The sequence below is a fragment of the Orussus abietinus genome, unplaced genomic scaffold (genome assembly GCF_000612105.2).
Source record: "Orussus abietinus isolate OABI.00-Male unplaced genomic scaffold, Oabi_2.0 scaffold151, whole genome shotgun sequence".
NCBI lineage: Eukaryota > Metazoa > Arthropoda > Insecta > Hymenoptera > Orussidae > Orussus > Orussus abietinus.
Genome location: NW_019394320.1, coordinates 122,892 through 144,216, shown reverse-complemented (window position 1 = coordinate 144,216; position 21,325 = coordinate 122,892). Strand labels below are relative to the sequence as shown.

The 21,325-nt window shown below is 40.4% G+C and overlaps 1 protein-coding gene across 3 annotated transcripts in view; it reads right to left on the bottom strand.

The window, feature by feature from the left end:
- Positions 1-7,074: 7,074 nt before the first annotated feature.
- The window catches only part of LOC105700890 (protein FAM102B), a 75,520-nt gene continuing 61,269 nt past the window's right edge, over positions 7,075-21,325 (bottom strand). Inside the window, exons 4-9 of one of the 3 annotated variants that reach the window (XM_012427140.1) lie at positions 21,070-21,275; positions 20,767-20,986; positions 19,173-19,787; positions 15,413-15,562; positions 12,854-13,059; positions 7,075-12,130 (exon numbers count right to left, since the gene is read on the bottom strand). In XM_012427140.1, coding sequence (XP_012282563.1) covers positions 12,009-12,130; positions 12,854-13,059; positions 15,413-15,562; positions 19,173-19,787; positions 20,767-20,986; positions 21,070-21,275 — 1,519 coding nt within the window. In that variant the 3' untranslated portion in view covers positions 7,075-12,008. The remainder of the gene's footprint in view (positions 12,131-12,853; positions 13,060-15,412; positions 15,563-19,172; positions 19,788-20,766; positions 20,987-21,069; positions 21,276-21,325) is intronic. The other 2 variants (XM_012427157.1, XM_012427149.1) reach the window with 2 other exon arrangements.

The following is a 21,325-nucleotide window of genomic DNA, read 5'->3' as shown; positions in this document are numbered from 1 at the left end:
TTTATTAAAAAGTCATTTTCTCAGAGATGAAGGATCAACCTGTTAAATGGAATATTAAATTCGCGGCGAATTGGCAAAATGAAGAAGGTTATTAAAAACGTAAAAAATTGATTACCAGCAATGATAGTCAGAAAAGTCATGCGTGAAGAAAGAAATGACATGAAATAAATAAGTTGAAATGAAATTTAACTAATTTAACTATCATTTCGCTTAAAGAAACGAGGAATTAAAAGGACGTATAGAGACATTATAACACTAGGACGCAATAGAAAAAGTCTGACTAATGTTTCTGCCTGTTCTTAAGCAACCATTGCAGGGATGGTCTAGACTTAATTTCACTTTAAGCTGGTGGTGTAATTTCCTGCAATGACATGATGACAAAACAGTAAATTCCCACCACCTTTAAACATTGCCTTCATCATTTATCCTCAAGATTGAAGTACTCCTGGACTGTTGACTTTATTGCCTTGCCATTGTTTTTACGTATCCTGAAATGTCTCAAACGTCGGGGCGGAGTTGATTGCTTCAGAATGATCGGCTTTTCTCGAGTAAACCTTTAAGTATCAACAAATCATAATTTTGCCTTATTACGTAACGTGTACGTCAGAAATCCTGTCAGATATTACATAAATTACATTCCTTTTCATCGACGGTTCCGTTATAGCATTTCCTAGGGTAAGGTATTCTTAAATTACTGATTTATGCCCACCTTGCGTAACACGCAATGTAATTTTCTCGCCTCGGGTTTTATATGCCTCCAGATAATATGGATAATCCATGCCTTTCCATTTTCGCCAAAGAGGTCAAAACTCGGGGTGGAGTTGATTGCCTTACAAAAGTGAAGTAATCCACATAATTGGTTTCTCGAAACAGAATAGGCTGGCCCCAAATTCCGGGAACTTCAGTATAAGACATTAATTGAATTACCAATTTATCATATTTTTTCGAAATATTAAAATATAACGTACTATTACTGTGCCATAAATATCGAATTTACGTGTTACAGACCGAGTGAGTTAAAAACGATTTTCTTTTTCACATTGGGTATATGAAATCGCAGAGCGTTTACAAAAGTTAAGGAGCTATTAAAAAGCACTTTGTATGCCAGCTTGATAAAAAATTATACATTTAAATTCCACCCGATACACCTTATTCCATGGTCTCATTTAGGAACTGACTGTTCCTTAAACTCAAATATTATGGATTGAATTTTTTTAATTTATAGCAACAATACATAAACGGTATAATAAATATATTCTGAAATATTCACTATAATTAGACCAGGAGCCTACAAATGTGACTTCTACAATAATAGATCTTGGTACTCGTACAACGTTTTTAGACACCATTTCTTCAGATTTCGCGAGAGGTCTCCATGTCTTCTCTTTGTAGAAGTAATCCCCCCAGTGTCAACAGATCATAATTTGGTAACAAGTTGCATAACGAAAAGTCATAGACCCTGCCGACCATCAAAAAGTAGACCCCGAAGATGTTCACCCTGGGGAAAGGTTATCCGAGAAAGCTAGGACTTCGAAAAACGAACGGTTAGACTTTGGATTTGAGCGTTGCCACGACCTTACGTCACAGGAGATCAGCACACGTTAATATACACGTCACCACACGCAAAGTAACGATACATCTTCGACGGTCCCCTCTTTCTCTGTTACGCAAACCAATTTCTCCAGTTAATACGACTATTGTAAACTCGTCCTCGTCATTTTTTGGTCCATTTCTAATGTCAGGTTTTCCGGCACCGACGATCCCGGAGAAGTAGAACTCGTTTATTCGGCAGCACATCCATTACTCCAACGGAAAAAACAAGATGGCCGCCCTTTAGCGCGTCAGTCACACCTCCCTACAAGAACCAAAATATTCCGTACGTATATCATATATCAATGAATTAAGTAATTAATATTAATCAGGAAACTCTGTGCATTTTCACGCCTAATACATATAAGATATGTGTTAAGACACTGAACGTTTTGATAACTGCTTAAACGTTAAAGATGTCGGAGGAGTCGATTAAATGGCGGCCATATTTTCTACGCGAGAAGAGCGCGGACTCATTAGACATCCTCACTGATTTTAAATGAGCCTATTATTCAAAATCCGACTGACAGTTCGTGCATCGTAGTGTTCTTATTATCATTTTCTTAGAATCAAAAAAGAGGCGGAGTGGAATAATTCGTCGAAAGAGGTTTTAAATCCAGCAAGTTGCACCTTGAAACAGTAGTACGGCCGAGGTTATGTCAGCCACATTCTTTAGTGACAGCGAAAATAGACCTAGCAAAACTGACTTTAGCCTATGGGTATTTTAAAGCTGATTAATCGCCTCAAGGAGGACGACATCGAGATTGGAAAATTTTGACTTGCCATGGGCAAAAACGTCTCGTGACAGTCTTGTAGGTATATTCCATTGCACAATCGACAAAGCGCAAATTCAAGGATTTCAAGACTATTGGAATCATCGAAACGATTTACAAGATATGAACATAAATTCATTATTAATATCCAAATAAAAAGAAACTCACTGGCTTGACCGCCTTCGCGGCGTTATCTAAAACCACATCACATAGAAATGTTATTATCATTGCTGGATATTATTAACGGTTTTATTTACAGCAAGACTTCATAGGTCTAATTCGAAATTGCAAAGGACGAGTTTCTATTAAATGTTTTTTAAATTCCTTTCAAATGTGCTGCAATAATTTGCGTCTACTATATGTACTCATACATACTCATGGTAGAGAACGATTCTCATCGTGAAAGCGCCGCGTAAGACTATGCAATGTATATCGGTATCTCAAACCGGACGTTACATCATTCTGTCCTGTCCTCGGAGAAAGTAAATGCATTTGCAGTAACTTCTGTACAGACGTAAATACTATATATGTGAGGATTTCGAGAATATCGAAGTAGGGAGGATATTTATCTAAATACTACTTCCTCTAATTCTTATACTACGTACATGTCATACAACCTTTAACATTATCAAACGATTAGCAACCATTTCACGAAGTACACGCAATTTTGACCCTTAATGCATTTGCCGCAAATATGAAGTGTATAATTCCGTTTAACCGCAGATTGCTGAAATGCGGTTAATGATCCCCAAAGGTAATTGCGCTCCTTGTCGTCTGAAAGTTTAAACAGCCAAGAATTGCAACAAAGTCAGGTTGCGTAATTGGAGAAAATAAAAATGTACGAGAATTTAATAATGAAGGGAATTTAATTAATTTAGAGGAGAAAACTGTCCGTTTCCTCTGGTCTGCCTATCTTATGGCAAGGGCTTCAAGATGAGTAATATAAATGCAAATTCGAAGGGCTCATGACTCGTCGAGATTGCTGAAAGGAAATTGATATCCTTAAGGTGAAGTGAAACACGTCGAGGAACTTGGTCGACGTAGATAAAGAAAATTTTTCTAAATGCCTACGTTGCCGAGGTTCGTTTTTATATCGACAGCTGGGTCGAATTATATTGGGTATTGTACCAAATGACATACGCCACCTGTCGTTTTCGTACAATAATTATAAAGAAATCTAAGTAAAACTCCAGAAATCCTCTGGATTTGTGCTTTCTGGGGCCCTAATTGACTGCAGAGGGACCCCCTGCGCCATCTGTGATTTCCAGGTGAATTAAATCTTCACTTCGAGACCTCGTATTCCCATCGTTTTGCCATAGAAGCGCATACAACACCAGAGATGAGTTGGGAAATTGCTCACGGGCAGGGTCGCGCGATCGCACCGTGTGCTGCCCTCTGATTTCGTACGTCAGCTTTCACCGTTTTTTGCCCCCAAGGGCGGCGCAACGAATTTCTGGTAGGGGCTCGCGCAATCGCGATGGCTGTGCCATCTACCAGTTGCCGTTGGCGGCTCACGTATTCGTGATGGTAATACCATGCGGCAGTTGACGGTGGTGGCTTACCATTATGGCAATCTCCTAACTCATCTCTGCCAAATCAGAGATGAGTTGAGAGATTCACGGGAAGGATCGAGCGACCGCGTCCTGTTCGACCTCCGGTGGAGGATGCAGACGGCTAATGCACTTGCCACCTGTTACAAATCTGGGCAGCCGGAGAACCGGCTGAAAAAGTGAAGAACTCCTCACAAAAACTCCAAAACCCTGTACCTCCTCCGAAAAAAATCGCAGCCACTAGCTCGAGAGATCAATTTAAACGGAAGAACCTTCCCCATCAAGCTACCGTGGACGCAGTTCGCATTGCGACAAAAATTCACAAAGATCCTTTAACATATTTTAACATCTTCTACCAACAAGTGCAGAAAGCTCGATTTCGATTAACTGCCCATGATGATTTTACCAAAAATGGCTGCTTCCAGGTGATCCACCTAAACCTGCAAAGGGGCACAAAAGTACAGGTAAAACGGAACATTGAAGAAACACCAGTAAGTCGCCAGATTCTCCGAAGTGGTCCATCTAAAGCTGAAAGGGAACACGAAGGCACAAACGAAACCATTGGAAAGCGAGAAAGAGACGGTGATACAAGTGCTAATAACTTACTAAAGTTACCATTAAAGTCAAGAATATTTCGCAGTGCATCGATCCCGTATAAATGACCCAGTAAAAATGTATTTAATTATACGTTATTTGGCGTGATAAAAATCTAATATATTTATCATACTTAAATGCAGACTCGAGAAAATCTCATGGAAACGATAGTTCACCGTCTCTCCCCGTCAATCCGGACAGAAGAATATACAAAAAATGAGAGGGACAACGTGGCGAAAAAAAATGAATGACTGTCCATTCGAAAGAATGGAAGGCCATCGTAGTTGCCCTCTTCTTAAGGGGCCGCTTCGGCATATAGCCTCTTCGACTCTTGCAGTCTCTTCGGGCAGAGCCCCCTACGTCTCGAACGCTTGGCAATCCCCTGATTTATCGGATTAATAAAAAAAAAAAAAATCACTCGCGGGGAGATCTAAAAGCTAGCAAAACGGCGACCTGCGATCCGAGGATGCGCAGTCCGTGCGTATTGCACATTTACCCGGATTCCCAAGCGCGATCTAATTAATTTGGATCTCTGAAAGAAAATTAACATAATCGCGGGCGTCCAGGAGTACCCTGAGAAAATAATTTACTTTCCATACTTAAATGAATTATTCGCGGCAAGAATAAGAGGGACAACCCGTTAATATCGGACGGAAGTGATTTCCCGAAAACAATTTGACGTTTAAGGTCGGTCGGAAAATTTTTGGAATATAGGTAAAAAATCTATCGCAAGAATTCTATTTTTTGGAAAGTAATTTTTTCTCTCAGCGCAGAGCCGCGGGCGCAGGACGGACATCCTCCGCCCTTCCGGAAGCGCGAACGATGATGTAAAGGTATCCCAGGTTCGGGATCTTCCCCCATACCCCCGGGAAGAGATCCCGCCCTGGCCCTGCCTGCTTACATTTAGACATTCATTCAAGGCAATTAACCTACCTCCCTAGCTATATTTAAAAAAATCAACCTCACTCATTCCAACACATTCACTCCACGATTCTCACTCATTCCAACACATTCACTCCACGATTCTCACTCATTCCACCCGGGGACAAGTAGCCTAATCTAGGAAGGACATCCCGGGATGCCGGATCGCAATGCCCGAACCTCGAATCGACTGATTTGAAGGGGGTTTCACTTCACCTTAATTGTAGTTCGGGAAGTGGTACTTAGAAGGTATTCCATTATGTATAACAGGTGATTGTTTTTTGTCGAACGAATCAACTTATGAACACGTATTAGCTAAGAATTATGGACACTGGAAATAATTAATTATTATTCTCAGGACATGCTCCTGAGAAAGTAAAAAATGTAATGGATGGTCCCATCGCGGTATAGGTTAATTTCATAAAAACGCTCATTCGTGTCGATGATGTATCGCCTTCTCCAGCTGCTGACGCAAACTTCGAGTTGAAGTAAACACCAAGAAAAAGTAAAGTATACTTACCATCGCTAATGTGTTTCTGTGAAAGCCTTTTACCAACAAGACTTGAAAATCCCCGAAATTAGGTAATCCTTCGCGTTAAAATTTAACTCTTAAAGTATTTTCGCGTCAATAAGGAATCCAATGATAATTTGAGATACAAAACTTGAAATTAAAATGCAGGAAATAGAAGGAGCTGAATTTTAAAAGAAAACATTTTTAACGGAAGTTTTTCTGTAGCTGGTAGCATTTAAACCTGCGGAAAAGAAGACATCGAAGTTATTTGTCACACACAAGAGAAGTTTTATTAACCATTCGCTAAACACGTACTTCGAAGATCGTTCGTTTCCAATGCAATCTAACAGTTTGCTAGTCAATGGTTCAAGAACATTCTACCTGACATGTACGTCAATGGATAACACCACGCATTATACCAGCAGCCACAATTTGAATATCAAATGACAGCGAGAACGTGATCACGTAGCATGCATACTGTCATATTTTCCCAGAAGTACCCATTATACGATGTTTGTACCGATCTATGACTGAGAATGAGTAATTTCCAGTAATTTCTCATATATTGATACTGCGACAATTGCTCAAACAATTCGGGCTCAGTGAGCCTCCTTAGAACTTCATTGGATCAAAAATGATTCTTTGCAATTTCCTGACCTTTTCTTTTCGTACAAGTCTTCTTTCTCGTTTGCGTAACTCGTTGATGCAAAGCTTCAGGATTTGTTCCGTAGAAGATGTAATTTAAGATTTAAATGTTGTCTTCATATAAAAAAATCAATACTAAATACGGTCATACTAATTATCTAGGCAGAATTGGAAGTGATAAATTGTATGAAGACCCTCAATGATACGCAGACGCCAAAATCCGATTTTTTATAACCTCATGTTTCACGCCTGCGACAGAGAAAATACCTATCGTTTCTTTAAAAAGATCTTCCCGCAAAGGAATGATTAACGGGAAATTAAAAAATATTCTTAGTACATATATCAATTGAAAATATTATCTCGATTTCGATCCTTTAAAAATACTGAAATAGTTTCGTTTAGTTCACTTTCAGCGGCGCTGCGATCGCGTGAAAGTTTCCTCGGTACTTTCGCACCACTGCAAAAAAGGCTTTGAAATAAGAAAGACGTATTCCGGATTTTTTCAAGATGTTATTATCAGAGCACATGGAAGTTCGCATCCTTCGCATAGATAGACGGACTAAGTAGTCAACAACGAAAAATCATAGAAATTGACGAAAAAAAGCCTTCGAACGCCTTTGCAGGCGCGTTCCAAGCCTTCGAGCCATCTTCAATTAAGAGTAATAATATAATACACTCGATAATACAGTAATAACGGGTATTATTACGATATTGTAAAATATCACAACAGTAATATCCATCTTGCCATAAATGCAGAAATCCTCCGCGCGTAGCTCTCTTAAAATTGTAATTTAATGGTGGCCAAACATTTCCAAGTAATCGCAATCAGTCGCCATTTACGTGACTAAGTGAAAATTAAATCTCTGGTATGAAAAACTTGCTCGTCTATTAGCAATCTGCGCGCGGAGACCTTTTCCATTCATTTTGGCAAGAAAAATAATGCTTCCTTCTCCCGTTAACGTATAAAAGAGGGGGAAAAAAAAGTGGAGGATTTCTCGTACTCTTCCGGGGGCTTAAATTCGCCTAAAATAAATTAATGTCCATCCGACCTCGAACATTGGTCTGGACAAAGTAGTAACGCTCTCGGACCACGTCATAAATAAGAACTTATATACGCGAGTTATTGCAAAAATAATTTCCGCTACACAGCGCATCCTACACGAGGCGCGGGCACGCAGCAATCGTATGAAACTCAGTAATTCAGTGTAAGTGTATAGTACAAGAATACCGTAGCGGTAGCATAAGAAAGAAAAAAGAAAAAGGAGAACCTAAAAACAGTGAAAATACATATCGCACTCGGATATAATTGATTTCCGAATGGATGTCGCAATACTGTCACATACGAACTACTGGTTTTCAGCTTTAATAATCGGATACCGGTCGTTACGTTGAAAGTACCGGCTTAACTCAAATCTAAGTCGGCATGTTTTCTGCATTAGACTCGGATTATCGGCGAGGCTTTTGAAATTTCATATTCCGCGTCAATTCCACCTCGGAGTCAAGCGATGAATATATTACAATTAATTAAACAAAATGGCACTTGGGGTTGCAATACATGAAGAAAAGCGCGCACCAATGTCCTGCCTGACTGGGAAAAAGTTATACCGATTATGCATAACGAATATCTTGGAAATATAACGTCCTCGTAGAACTTTTACATCGTTCGTAGATAGTGTAGGCAGAGTCACTTATAAGAGTGTTTAACCCTTTAACTACGGCGATGTCGGACGTGGATCTGTACCGCCTGTACGGATAGCTCGGCCACGATGTGCTAATATTTGACATGAATACGATATTCATTTGTCACCTTGATTATATGAAAATAAAGTGGGGCTATAATAGCGCTTTGTAAAAAAAAAAGTGCCAGGTGGAGCCCAATATAGTGGCGCTTCGTAACTAAAGGGTTAAATCGTGATGTCTACTGTAATAAATATCGTACATTTCTGACTTTTCTAATGTATATCCAATGATATTAAAACAATGATACTAAAAATTTATCTCGATTTAAATCCCTTCTGTTTCTTGATTTGTTTCAGGCCATGACGTATAATTAAGCGGTCTCGTAATTTCAACGAAAGTTGTATGAAATAATAAACAAAATGTATGCATCTTATGACAAAATTATATATAGATTCCAGATATTGCGTATGTATACATTATACGTAATTTGTATTCCCTTTTCCACTGGCGCATACACTCGATTACTGACTTTTCACACTTTCCCCGCAGTCCGACTGGATCGCGAAACTTTAGAACGACCGAAAGCGCAATTTCTGGGAGCACTTGTTAAAATGTTAATAATTGATAAATCCGCGACATCGTCAATTGATCTTGGGCACATTTACGCAGCATCCTTTTATACCACATTGTACACAAACCACATATCGTACAGGCGTCCGCACGTGCGTAATGTCATATCTGTTGCGGTACAATTAATTTCTTTTTTTTTTATACGGAGAATGTATACAACACCAGCCATTTAGCTACATAACAATTACTATGCTATATATACAAATTGCTATTGAACAGCCGGATGCACCAACTGTTGAATTTTCGGAGTTGTTTAAGGACGAGTCAGGACGGTTCGCAACATGATCGAATAATTCGATTGGGAAGGATCGTCGTTTTCCTTTTCAAAATCTGTTCAGCCGCTTTTTGCCAACTCTTAGGAACTATTTTTGAAGATATTATCGCAAATAATCAATGACAATTAACTGATCTCATTCCCAGCTAGTGAATAAACGCAATTAATCAAATTGCCCTTCAAATGGGGTATTCCAAATAGAGTGAAAATAAAGTTTAGTTTAAAAACAACAAGGATTGACATAAATGGTAGTTTCAACTACTAACGAATATTTAAGAATCGTACAGTTGCGGAAATATCTTACGATTACAGTGAACATGATTATGCCCTAACAATTATTTTTCTTTTGAAAAGCTTCCATCAGAGATTTACTCGGCTACTACAATTACTTCTTGGCAGCATAAATGCGTAATACTACACGCGATACTTTATGTAACAAAAACAGTTTACGCGTCCTTTTGCGCAGACGCGGAGGAGCAAAAAGGCCAACTTAAAAAAACCATGGTTAAACCATGCCTGCGTTACGTAGAAATATTTTATACAGCAGCGTTATGTAGAAAATTAAATCGGAATCCTATTGCTAGAAAAGAAGCTCGTTAGCAGAAAACATCTGAAGAGCGAATCGTCCTGCGTCCAAAAGAGCCAGATACGTTAGGTTGAGGACTGACGTCTCCAAAGCTAGCAGAGCCACATCAGCAGACCCACATAAATTAAACATCAAAATTTGTTGCTTTTTTATTGCTTTTTTGTTACACAAATTTCAATTTTATTGCTCCAGCTGTTTTCGAAAAAGAAACGAAGGTATTGACTAATTAATTGTTTAATTTAACTCGATTAAAATGGTGGTACTGGACTGAGAAACAATGAGAACCTATTGTAACTTTAAGAAGGGTGGTTTTCGTTTACCGAGGGTTGTCCTCTGGTGCCGTGAATGGAGCAATAAATTTTCCGTTAGTTTAGGAAGGTACTGTTTAATTATTCTATTCATTTGATTCCGTAAAAGGAGTGGTAAGGTAGGCAAGATCAGCAGGTCCCCCTTGGATGTTTAAAGGGGGTGAGTTTGGTGCCCGGGGGATAGAGCAATAAAATTCTAAACTAAGCAATAAATAAGCAATACATTTTTACTACATTATACGCTACTTATTTTTTAATTTTCAGCAAATTATTAAATGGCTCTGCCAGCTTTGATGAAAAGCTGGCAGAGCCCTCGATTTTTCGAAAACGGCTGGAGCAATAAAATTGAAATTTGTATAACAAAAAAGCAATAAAAAGGCAATAAATTTTGATGTATAATTTATATGGGTCTGCTGATGTGGCTCTGCTAGCTTTGGAGACGTTGAGAACTGACAACGGTTGATCGACCGAAGAGTCACGGAACTCGCAGACTACGTCGAGTTTGAGCAATTTACTGTCGCACGAGGACCCGAAACACGCTAGGAATTGGACAAGCAACAATACGGGAGTCCTGTAAGAGGATCCCCCTGAGATGAACATCGAAACAGTTGGTGACTATTGCCTGATTTAAAGGAAAGCCGAAGAGCACAGGGAAAGAGAAGCGTTGGTGCACGCACAGCTTCGACATCGGTTAACATTTATAACTTCGTCACACCCGATCGCTTGTGTATTCTTTAAGTTGTCTCCTTTACAGCTACCGTTTATTACTTACAATTTAGCGTCTCGCTAAAGTATTGACTAAACACGTTCGGCTCGCGCGCGCGCGAAGACGGCGCGGCGTTCTTGTGCCTCGAATTTCCACGTAGGAAGAAAATATGCATCCTTTGAGATTTCTCACTCGTTGCTACTCCATTTGCTCCTCCCATAGAATCTTTCGCCTTTGTAGTTTATTGTTTAAGCACGTCCTTGCTTAGACGAATCGTGAATTAACGGTATCCTCGTTTCTGCGCTACGCGACGTTAAGTTATCACGAGCCTCCACCCTCCGACTACGTTTTATAAGTAAGCAGCATATTTCCTTTAAATCGACGGCCAATGCCCATCGAGACGGAGATCATCGGAGTGAAAGAACGTCCAGAAACATTTTTAGAAATAACCACACAAATTCGACGGTTAAAAGCCACTCCACTTAGACGGATTCGGGACCACGAGACGAATCGCAATGGCTGTTCGATAGAGTCTTAAAACTTCTGCCGAATAACAATTCCTTCGCTACTAAATACCGCGATTTTGATCTCTCAGCAAAGTAAGCCTAAATCGAAACGAATGGATTTACTAAAAATGAAATCCCTGTTACTTAGAAAAAGGATCTCATCCTACACCATCGAAATGTGGAAGTGTTGACTGTCCACGTTAAGAAGCGTTCATCTGTAAAAATGTTCCTTCGTTTCTAGAGCCCAGCTACAAGGTCAACGAAGTCCTCCTTTGGTGCATCGCTCCGTGGTTTTGCGGGGAGTCCTCAACGACGCAGTCTTATCTTCTCTGGATTGGACTGGTGAATACTCCGATACCTCCAGGGTAAAGAGAACGAGTTTTGGAGATTTAGAAGACCCCCTGACGATCCATGTTCCATGACGCCGATTTTAAATCGGGGGTTCACAGGAGCCGAGGCGATTCCCATTGATCTTAGAGCAGCCGGAAGCGACGATGACCTCGAGCAGAATGGTTCGCCATTTTTTCCTCGCCTCGATGCTCGACGAAACGGAAGGGTGAATTTCCCTGGCGATCTTGGACGCTCCTCGGGGCCAAGTCGCCTTTTTAATCCATTTTCTAGGCTCGTCACTACCGGGGCTCGCAGGCTTCGTAGACGAGTTCCGGTACCAGCGCCAAGGAGAAGCTGGACGTCGTTTGCCTCGAATACTGTCGACGAGAAGTGGTAACTTCGTGTTACCTGTTGTTCTCTTCCATGACGACTTGTTTGAACACTCCCGCGGGCATTTGACTTTTTACTTCGTGGCTCCCAAGAGCCGTCGTCCCGTCCTTTGCGATAAAGAGCTGCAGACCGGAAGCTGGAAACAACGAAACGTGGTGATGAGTCTACTTATCGTGACAAGAAGACTCCAGGGTTACAAAAGACAATTACGAGTCGGTTATTCGCGAGGCCGTAAGGACTGCTTTTAACGACCCGCAAATGCCGAAGTCTAAAGCAACGGTCTTCGGGTACAAAGCGAAAACATCAACTACTCCACACCGTATCTTTAGAAAAATCTTGAGCCCCTGGTAAATCAAGTTACATACAGAGAATTGGATTTATCGACGTTGAAATGTTCACTCATAGAATATTAAACGGTAAACAATCGAAAACTTCGAACAGGGAGAGATATGAAAGTCATTACGTAAAACTATATATGCAAAATATTCCTAGTTGTTACTTGTCCCAGCAGTTGTGAACATAACATCAATTATTTCTTGGCTTTATCGCAACAGCTGCTTCACGTAGAAGAGCGGAGCAGATTAAATACAACCATAAAAGCACTATCAAAACCACCAACTTAATACTGTCATTGACACCGTGGCGCAACGTATGTGCCTGTAATAATTCAGTTTAATATTTCTTTATTTTAATTTAAGCCAACTGCATAAGTCAATTTCTAGCTTTTGCAAGATCCTTTTACTTGTCTCTATATTAACATTCAATTGACGTTGCGGCTACAACTACAACTGTTAACGATTTATTTCTCTCCGTGTAGGAAATACAGGTCTATCGTCCTTGACTCGCGAAGAGCACGTACTTTCGGCACTCTCGAGATCCGATTGCTCCAGATTCGTCGCTTTCAGCAGCTCGTCGATCAGAGAATCCGGATTTGGTCTCGTCACCTCGACCCTACAGAGAATCGGATTTCCGGCCCCATCTTCGGCCTTCTTTCTGCGCTCGAGAGCGGCTTTAGCTCTGTCCAAAGATCCGGTCTCGCTGAGTCCAGACCCACCGGAGGGATTCCTGAAATGTGCAGATTTATTCATGAGTATAGCTCCAAGTGCACGGGCTGGTTTTCAGGATTACACGAGTGTCTCGTGACTCGCTATTTAAGGTGAAGTGAAACACGTCGAGGAACTTGGTCGACGTAGATAAAGAAGATTTTTCTAAATGCCTACGTTTCCGACGTTCATTTTTATATCGACAGCTGAGTCGAATTATATTGGGTATTGTACCAAATGGCATACTCCACCTGTCGTTTTCGTACAATAATTATAAAGAAATCCTCTGGATTCGTGCTTTCTGGGGCCCTAATTGACTGCAGAGGGACCCCCTGCGCCATCTGTGATTTCCAGGTGAATTAAATCTTCACTTCGAGACCTCGTATTCCCATCGTTTTGGCATAGAAGCGCATACAACACTTTTTTTGCCTTTGTCCCGTTCAAATGCGAGTTTATCGATTACCAGAGTGTTCTAAATTGTCGTAAAATTGTCCTGACCCTTTCGATTCTCATATCAGGGTCTTCGATAATTGTATATTGATCGAAATATGAGAGCTCGACGCCATTTTGGTTCTGGTCTCGCAGGAGTTAAATAATTTTGTTTAAAAATCCAAATCTTGAATGTGTCAGGACAATTCTTTGATGATCAGGAGGGATGTGTCAAAGCTTCGGACAGTTTGGTCTAATACCCTTAAAAAAAAGTGCTGTATTCGAATCGACTGATTTGAAGGGGGTTTCACTTCACCTTAATGGGGTCCAAAGTAACTTTTCACCACCCTCGTTCACCAACATCTTAATTTCTTCCCATTTATTCGAAGTTCTGGCAAGGAATTTAAGTAACTCCAGTTCTTTACGTACCAAAGGGATCCTTATTTGAGCTATGACTGTCTAAAGTAATTAAAATCTAAGATTTAAGAACGATTCAAGCGTATATCATTATCAAGTAATTAATTTACCTTATCAATAAGTGATCCCGTTAATGCAGATAAGCATGTAAAAGTCTCGCACGATATGTACGGGGGAAAAGATTGAAATTCCTTGAAGAACTTCGTAAAAACTGAAGGAAATTAAGAGGTTTGTCAATTCTGTCTGGTTGAAAGTTAATTTTAAAAAACCCCTAATTGTCAGGAAATTGAGAACAATTCACACTCGTGTGAGTAGTTAACAAAGACGAAGAAAGTGGACGCTCAGGGCGCAAAGTCGTGCAAGTGATAGAAGGAAACGGAAATGGAGACGGAAAATGAAATTTAGTGACTAGAAATCTTCACAGACATGTAAACACGTACGAAATGCCGGTAAATATTTTCTTAGACCGTGGTAGATCATAAAGAGAAATTAATCACAGAGAGGACAGATCATTGAGTGGGCAGAGAAGCGATGAAAGTGCGATGTACATGCGTAAGCGATGTGCAAAGTGCATATCTAAGCCAAAGTAATATTGATAAAAAAAAAAAAGGAAGCAAATAACAGAACTGTAAATTTGACGTTTACGATTTTCGCGTTTTTTTTTCTTTTTTTTCCGCCAATCAATCTCTAGAAACCAATTTTGGTCAGTGAAATTTTTAATTTAGTCTGTTCGGGTTTATATGTACGTTTGATTTACTAGAGGTAGTAAATTATGGCATTTTCTCAGTATAAATCACGGTTTAGAATTAATAACCCTTAAGAATTTTTCGGGACACGTTTTGAAACGGAGAGAAATTTTTAACGATTTTTAAAGCTAGATACAAGATCGAAAACTGAGAAAATCGATCTTTCGATTACAATACATAAAAGGATCCTCGCGAATAAAATTGTTTACAGTAGATTAACGCTGAATATTGAATAGATTAAATTTTCGTTGGCCTTCACAAAACAGGACGAAGCACAAAAACACAAAAGCTCTAAATAACACTCAAGCAGCTACGATCAAACATGGAGGCTCATTAGTGACCAAGGATTTGCTGCTCAGCCCTGGCGATGCAAGTACTCTTAATTAAATCGTAAATTACAAGAATTTCTCATATCAGGAGGACAATTTTCATTTTAACATTTTTCTTAACCGAAACCATTGTACATAATTCCAGCATAAGCTCCGTCGCTTGAATGCCCTTCCTTATGTTCAGGCCCAAAATTTGTCGCTTTCTTGTCAGATCAGTACCATGAAAACGATGTTTTATGAATTGACAAGAAAATACTATATTACATTGCTCAAAACAGAACGAACTAATAAATCTCTCAATATCGAAGTTTTAATCGTTTCAGATTTCGACGGAAGATTTTCGTTTGGCAGTACTTTAAGAGCTCGTTGAATCGTCATCGCCAGGCCGAGAATCGCCAATTTGTTGTAAATCTCCACAGAATGACACGCATTTAACACGAAAGCATGGACTGACGGTGGGGTAATGCTGTTTCGGTGCTGTGCGGTCGTAGGTGCGACTTCCGGTACTCCTAAAGGAGACTCTTCGGAGTCAGGGCTGGTGGCCACGGTTGCTAATTTTCCCCCTGTACCGTCCAGCAACTTCCGGTGACTGCCGCCGATTCCCCTGGAAGGATCACAAGCCGTCCTAACTGGGAGCTCATTCACAGGAAGAGCCGTTAACCACCCTAATTTATTGCCAGGAGTCGCCGGTCATTTTAATTCGCCGTTATGGGAAGGGGTAGCCTCGGTAAGCTCGCTCGGAGTCCATGAAATTCACCCAAAGGTAATTAGGAAAATTCTAAAATTAGAGATGCCGTGTCAAGGTCTGCACGCGAATCTCAAAATAAATTTCCCGGTATTGTTATAGATCACCCCGGGAAATGCTTCCTCCCTGTAATGCCTGGAAATTGCCGCAGACTTCCTTGGAAGTATTTCGAGTTACTACAATGAAGAGGATTTTCATAGCCATTGTTTCATCGTAAATTGTGAGCATCCTTCGAAAGCTCGATCGTGGATTTTATTCGGAGTTATTAGAGACGGAAGCTCCGGTTACCCAGCTAGGATATGTGAAATTAATTTGCCGAAGGCAAACAAACGGAACACTGTGTCAAGGACTCCACTCGAATTCAAGAACGGGTTTCTCTATTTTTTGCAAGGAAATGAGCTGCCTCAAGGTATGGATTTTCGGGGCTTGATTATAAGTATATCTATGACAAAGTGAAAATGTTAGTCGAACAATTAAACTCGAATTTATAAATTAAATTAATTCAGTCCTCGATTATCGAGAATAAACGATCACAGGTATCCTATATGCCGAGTCCCGAAACACCTGCTACAAGATTTAGCTGAATTAAAAATCATGAGACAGGATTAATATTTTAAATAAATAAATCTTCATGAATTGAGTTGAATCATATATAGTTTCCGTACTTTAAAACATGTAATAAATTTTTCCTATTCTTGCAAGAAATTGAAATTATTCTTGGCTCACTCTGTTACTGGATTACTGACTCGGCCATAAATCCTTATCCATGGCCATGATAAACCAATCATATCAGGATTAATAGGCACTCGAATTTCCATCACAAATGATTGATGTAGCAAGAAATAGGAACTATTCCAAGACAAAGTAGTATTCGTTTACACGAAGGAGCAACTTATGGAGCTGAACCCCCTTCCAATGTACTGCACGTGAAAAATCGATCGGGAAACCTCTTTTACAAAGTTTCAAGGGAAACCCCACGAGGATCCCCCACAGGGATTTGAAGGCGTTCCGAAAGCTTTCATATTTTAAAACTTGTTCTTCCGCTTGAGGACCTAAATCCACGATAGATCAACCTTGTCGGACCTTGAGAGAGCAGTTAGTTTTAAATTAACATTACAAGAGAGAAAAGCCATTGTACGTTTTCACTGGATCTAGGAAATTAATTGGCCCCAGGAAAGTAATTTGCGAGGCTCCGACTACTGCAGATGGCTTTTAAATTACCCTGGCTTATAATACACTGGAGGCCATTTAGTTTTACTATAAAATCTGACTTCAGGATTGATCAATCATTTTTAAATTAAAATAAAAATTGGCTCTCGATAAATGGAGTATTGGCTTGGAATGCAATAAAAGGAAAGACTTCCCTTAGGTCATTAAACGTAGAAATTATTTATGTACAACAATAAAGGTTGACGTTATTATGGTATTACTTTAATAATAAAAAGAATAACCTTCTTTGTATAAAGAAAATGAGGCGGCTAAAAAATCCTAATGATGTATTTGTGGATAAAATGGTCAACGTATTTAACGTTCAATTGATTAATTATGGCGAATCACTCATTTTTTCAGAGGAACCTCTTCAAATAAAACAGCTGACTTTTCCAAAAGAATATTTTCTGAGCAAGATTGTTATGTCAGAAAAAAAAAACAAAGGTATTAAAAAAACGATGTTACTGCAATAGTTTACTATTTATGCGCTCTGTTCTACAGTTCTGTTTGTATCCAAATGTTAAAAAGTACAGGGTGAAGGTACGAGTTTAATAATGTCTTATGTATACCAGATACGATAGAGAATATAACACATGATTGAAAAGACGTTCAAAAGCAACCTATTTTGTAGATTAGAGATTGCAATCTAGAATTCGCTACAATGGCATGAAATTCGCATCTGCAGGCAAGATTGGCCATGTAATATCCGTATTCAGCATGTAATTGTGGTAATGAGTTGTGGCTTGAGGTTGTATCTGCAATAGCGGGTGACTTAACAAAAACCGAAACCAATGCCAAGCTTGAAATCTGTGATTCCTGCATCGTGCTATAGCTAGAAAATAATGCAGAGCTTTTGATTGCTCAATCGATTTCCATTTTTCGTCCATAAATGCTTCACCACCGTAAATAAAAAAAAAACTTGTACAAATGTTATCTCCCGAGAAATATACATCTAAAAATAGAAAGTATACAAAGTACTTTTTCCGGAAGTGTCAGCAATAGATGTTATTTGTTATTGAGTGTCTGCTCGTGCAGTTATGCAAAATAAACGTTTACGTGGCGTAAGTATGTAGTTTGTCTTGTTAGTAAAATAGAAAGCAATGGCACTCATGATGTCCTGTCGACATGAAATCGCGATTTTAATTCAAAGGAATGATAAAGTCTCTTCGGTCAACGATGCACAGGAAAAAAAAAGAAAAAAAAAAACACTCGTTAGTGGAAAGCAAAACGAACGCGCGAATTTCGCATTAACGAGACGGCAATAGGCTTTGCGAAATTCAATTTGCATTCCTAAAACATACACGTAGGAGAGAGATCGAGTATCAAAAGGAGAAAGAAAAGAGCGATTTGTGTCTTAGAGAAAAGCGATCGCATAAACTGAACACCTTCAACAAATTTCTTACCCCAAATCTTTACTGATTACCTGTCATCACTTTTATTGGCGAGCAAAATTCTACGAGAAAATCGCAAAGTGGACTAATAATAATAATAAAAAATAAGCCGTTCAACTCAAACGCTACTTTATTTCCGGAATTATTATCGAATCATTGATGAAACATCTGCAAAACGTGTTTGGCGATCCCTGATGGAAAACATGCTGCAAACACCTTTTTGAAACTAATTGTGGACAAATGGAATCTCAGGACGATATCGAAGTAAACGGCGCTTTACTTCACAAAGAAGAGTATAATATTGAGTAATATTGATAAACTGGCGAACTAATTTCTAAAGGTTCAGAAATTAATTTTTTTCCACGTATTAAGTAATAAAGTGTATTCCCCGACGCCATTCGTCACTTCCTTGCCGGAAGTATAATTGAACGACGAAATCGAAGGAAAATCCGCTGCAAAAAATTTGTCCACGAACGTATGGGACGAGAAGAATACATGTCGTATTTGATGCGAGCCAACATATGTCCGCTATTACGTATACTCTCTCTTTTCCCCTCGAACGATCATAATCTCCTATATGAAACGTCGCATGTACAAATATCTCCTCGCGCGGTCTCTCCTCCCGTGTAACCGAGATTCCGCAAAAGCCGCTCACCAAGCCAATGAGATGTATCGCGCGCGTACCATGTAAACACGGTAAACAGAACTGAAAAATAAGGGGGCTAGAACGAACGAGGAAGCAAAACGAACAAAAAGAAATAAAAATCGAAGGCGGACCCGCGAGAGGAAGAAGACGGCTCGCTAGTCGCGGCAAGGGAAACCATAAAGTAAAGGTGAAATGAAATAGAACTCGCAATGGAGACACCTACCTGAGGGTCAAGGCCGCCGTGGCAGAAAGAAGCGAGGCTCGGGGGGTATCGGGCCTGTGTAGGGGATCGGGAGAGGACACGGCCCTGGGCTGGTCGGCCAATCGGAGGACCGGGCTAATCTTGCCCTTCTCAATGCAATCGCAGGTTTTCGAGATGCCGCGCCAGCTAGCCTGGCCGATTTTTGGCTTGGCGGTTTTCGAGCCGTGACCGTTCGCGAGTCTGTTGCGCTCGTTCCGGCTCTCTAGATTGCTCTTCTCGTGGCCCTTCCGCGAGTGTCGGGGCGCGTCGGGCATTCGAAAATTCCCGGGCGCGACGGTGGCGCCGCCAACTCCGCCGAGCGCCTCCCGATTGACGGCGACGCCGAGAGGTGGCGCCACCGTACCGTTCCGGATTTTCGCCTCGACGAGCCCGCCACTCGCAGCGCGAGCTTTCTCCAAGTCGGGTCGCCGGGAGGAGAGTGGACTGGACGTCGACCAGAATCGACTCCTGGGGTGCGGATTGACGAAAGGCGAGGGTGGGGACATGGTCTCGGGATTGGACTCGAGTTTGCTCGTGTGGTTTTGGTTTTGGGCCAGGGTCGGGAGGCGTGGTGCCCATACCGGCCAGGAAGGTGACCTATAAAGATCACAACACAAACGTTGAAGGCATGCAAAAATCATAAAATGTACAGGATTCGTAAAATATTCGTTTTACTCGAGAACGCGGCCTGACGGAAAGTAAAATGGGTAATGGACCACTATATCGTTCTCAAGGATCCCACCGTTAATGCGCTTAGTGTCGTTGACTAATCTAGACCATTGGGACGAAAGGCCATAATCCGTCGAATGCAGTTACTTCATTCCCATGTACAACGAGCAGCATCAGTGGTGGAAGTCCAGGCGCGTTATTAGGAGATAAGAAATGGAAAAAGATTAATGCGTAAAGTTGTCAGTCTCGACGTAAGCTTCAAAGGATTGAGTTGGCAAGAACGTGCGGGTGATAAGGATAGAATTTGGATGTCGATGTGATTTCAAATTTATGCTGCCGTGTTGTAAAGTCAAAGCTGGTTTAGATACCGAAGGAATCGTAGATACTGGTATAGTTCGACGTTGTTAATATTTGTTAGTTGCTACAAGATTTTATAGATAAAAGGTATGTGTACGTTGTCATAAACATCCTGAAAAGAGATATGTATTAATACCGTGGAAATTAATCTTACTACTTGAGAAGCCCATACCCTGGAGGGTGAGGTTAGAATCCCTTCTAAAATGGTGCATGCTATTCCCATTCCGTCGAGGAAACCAGGTAAAGTAACTGTGGCCTCGATCCTATGTCAAGAATTAACGAGAACCTTCTACCATTGCACCGCTGTCAGTAAATTCATTGTTTATAATTGAGAAAGACAAAACGTACAGCTAACTTTTCATGAATGAAATAATTTTGTGTAATGATACCGAAATATACGCTTCTTTAAGAACTATGATAAAGATCCATGGTTCTAGTGATTTCAAAGTATACCTATTAACCACAGATTCTAAATTTATGGCTACTTTAGTCAATTATTTCAATAAGTTAGTGTCTCATTTGAGAAACAAATAGTTGGAAGATTCCTTACCTGATGTGACCACTGTCGCCGCTACTGCTTTGCCTACTATGTTGACTGTGAGAATTTAAGGAACCGTAGCCAGAGCCTTTACTAAGTTGACTCGTATTGCTACTGTTTCGAGAATGTCCTGACTCCGTGTGTGCCTCTGCCAAACACTCTACTGGAAGAGCCGATGGAACGATCTCACTTAAAGTCATTGGATCGTACAGTTCAGTCCCACTGATAAGTTCTGAAAATGCAATTATATCGCTGAATTATTGTTTTGTAACTAGGAAGTGTAGTATTTCTGTAATGATGCGTCATTTAACGTACCAGAAGAGAAAAGGGCTGGTCTCTTCTTGGGAAGACTTCCAAAGCCGCTGCTGGCACTGGCTATACTACCAGCCAACGAACCGCTGGAAACATAGTCCTCTCGATTGCTACATCTCTCTGGTCCAATGACCTCGTCGGTGGTGACACCAGGTACACCCGGGACACCTGGCACAGCCAACTGAGTTTGCTTCAACGATGGAGAGGGTCTGTGGAAGTGATACGTTAAACAATTTACAAAAAGAATGGTAAAACAACA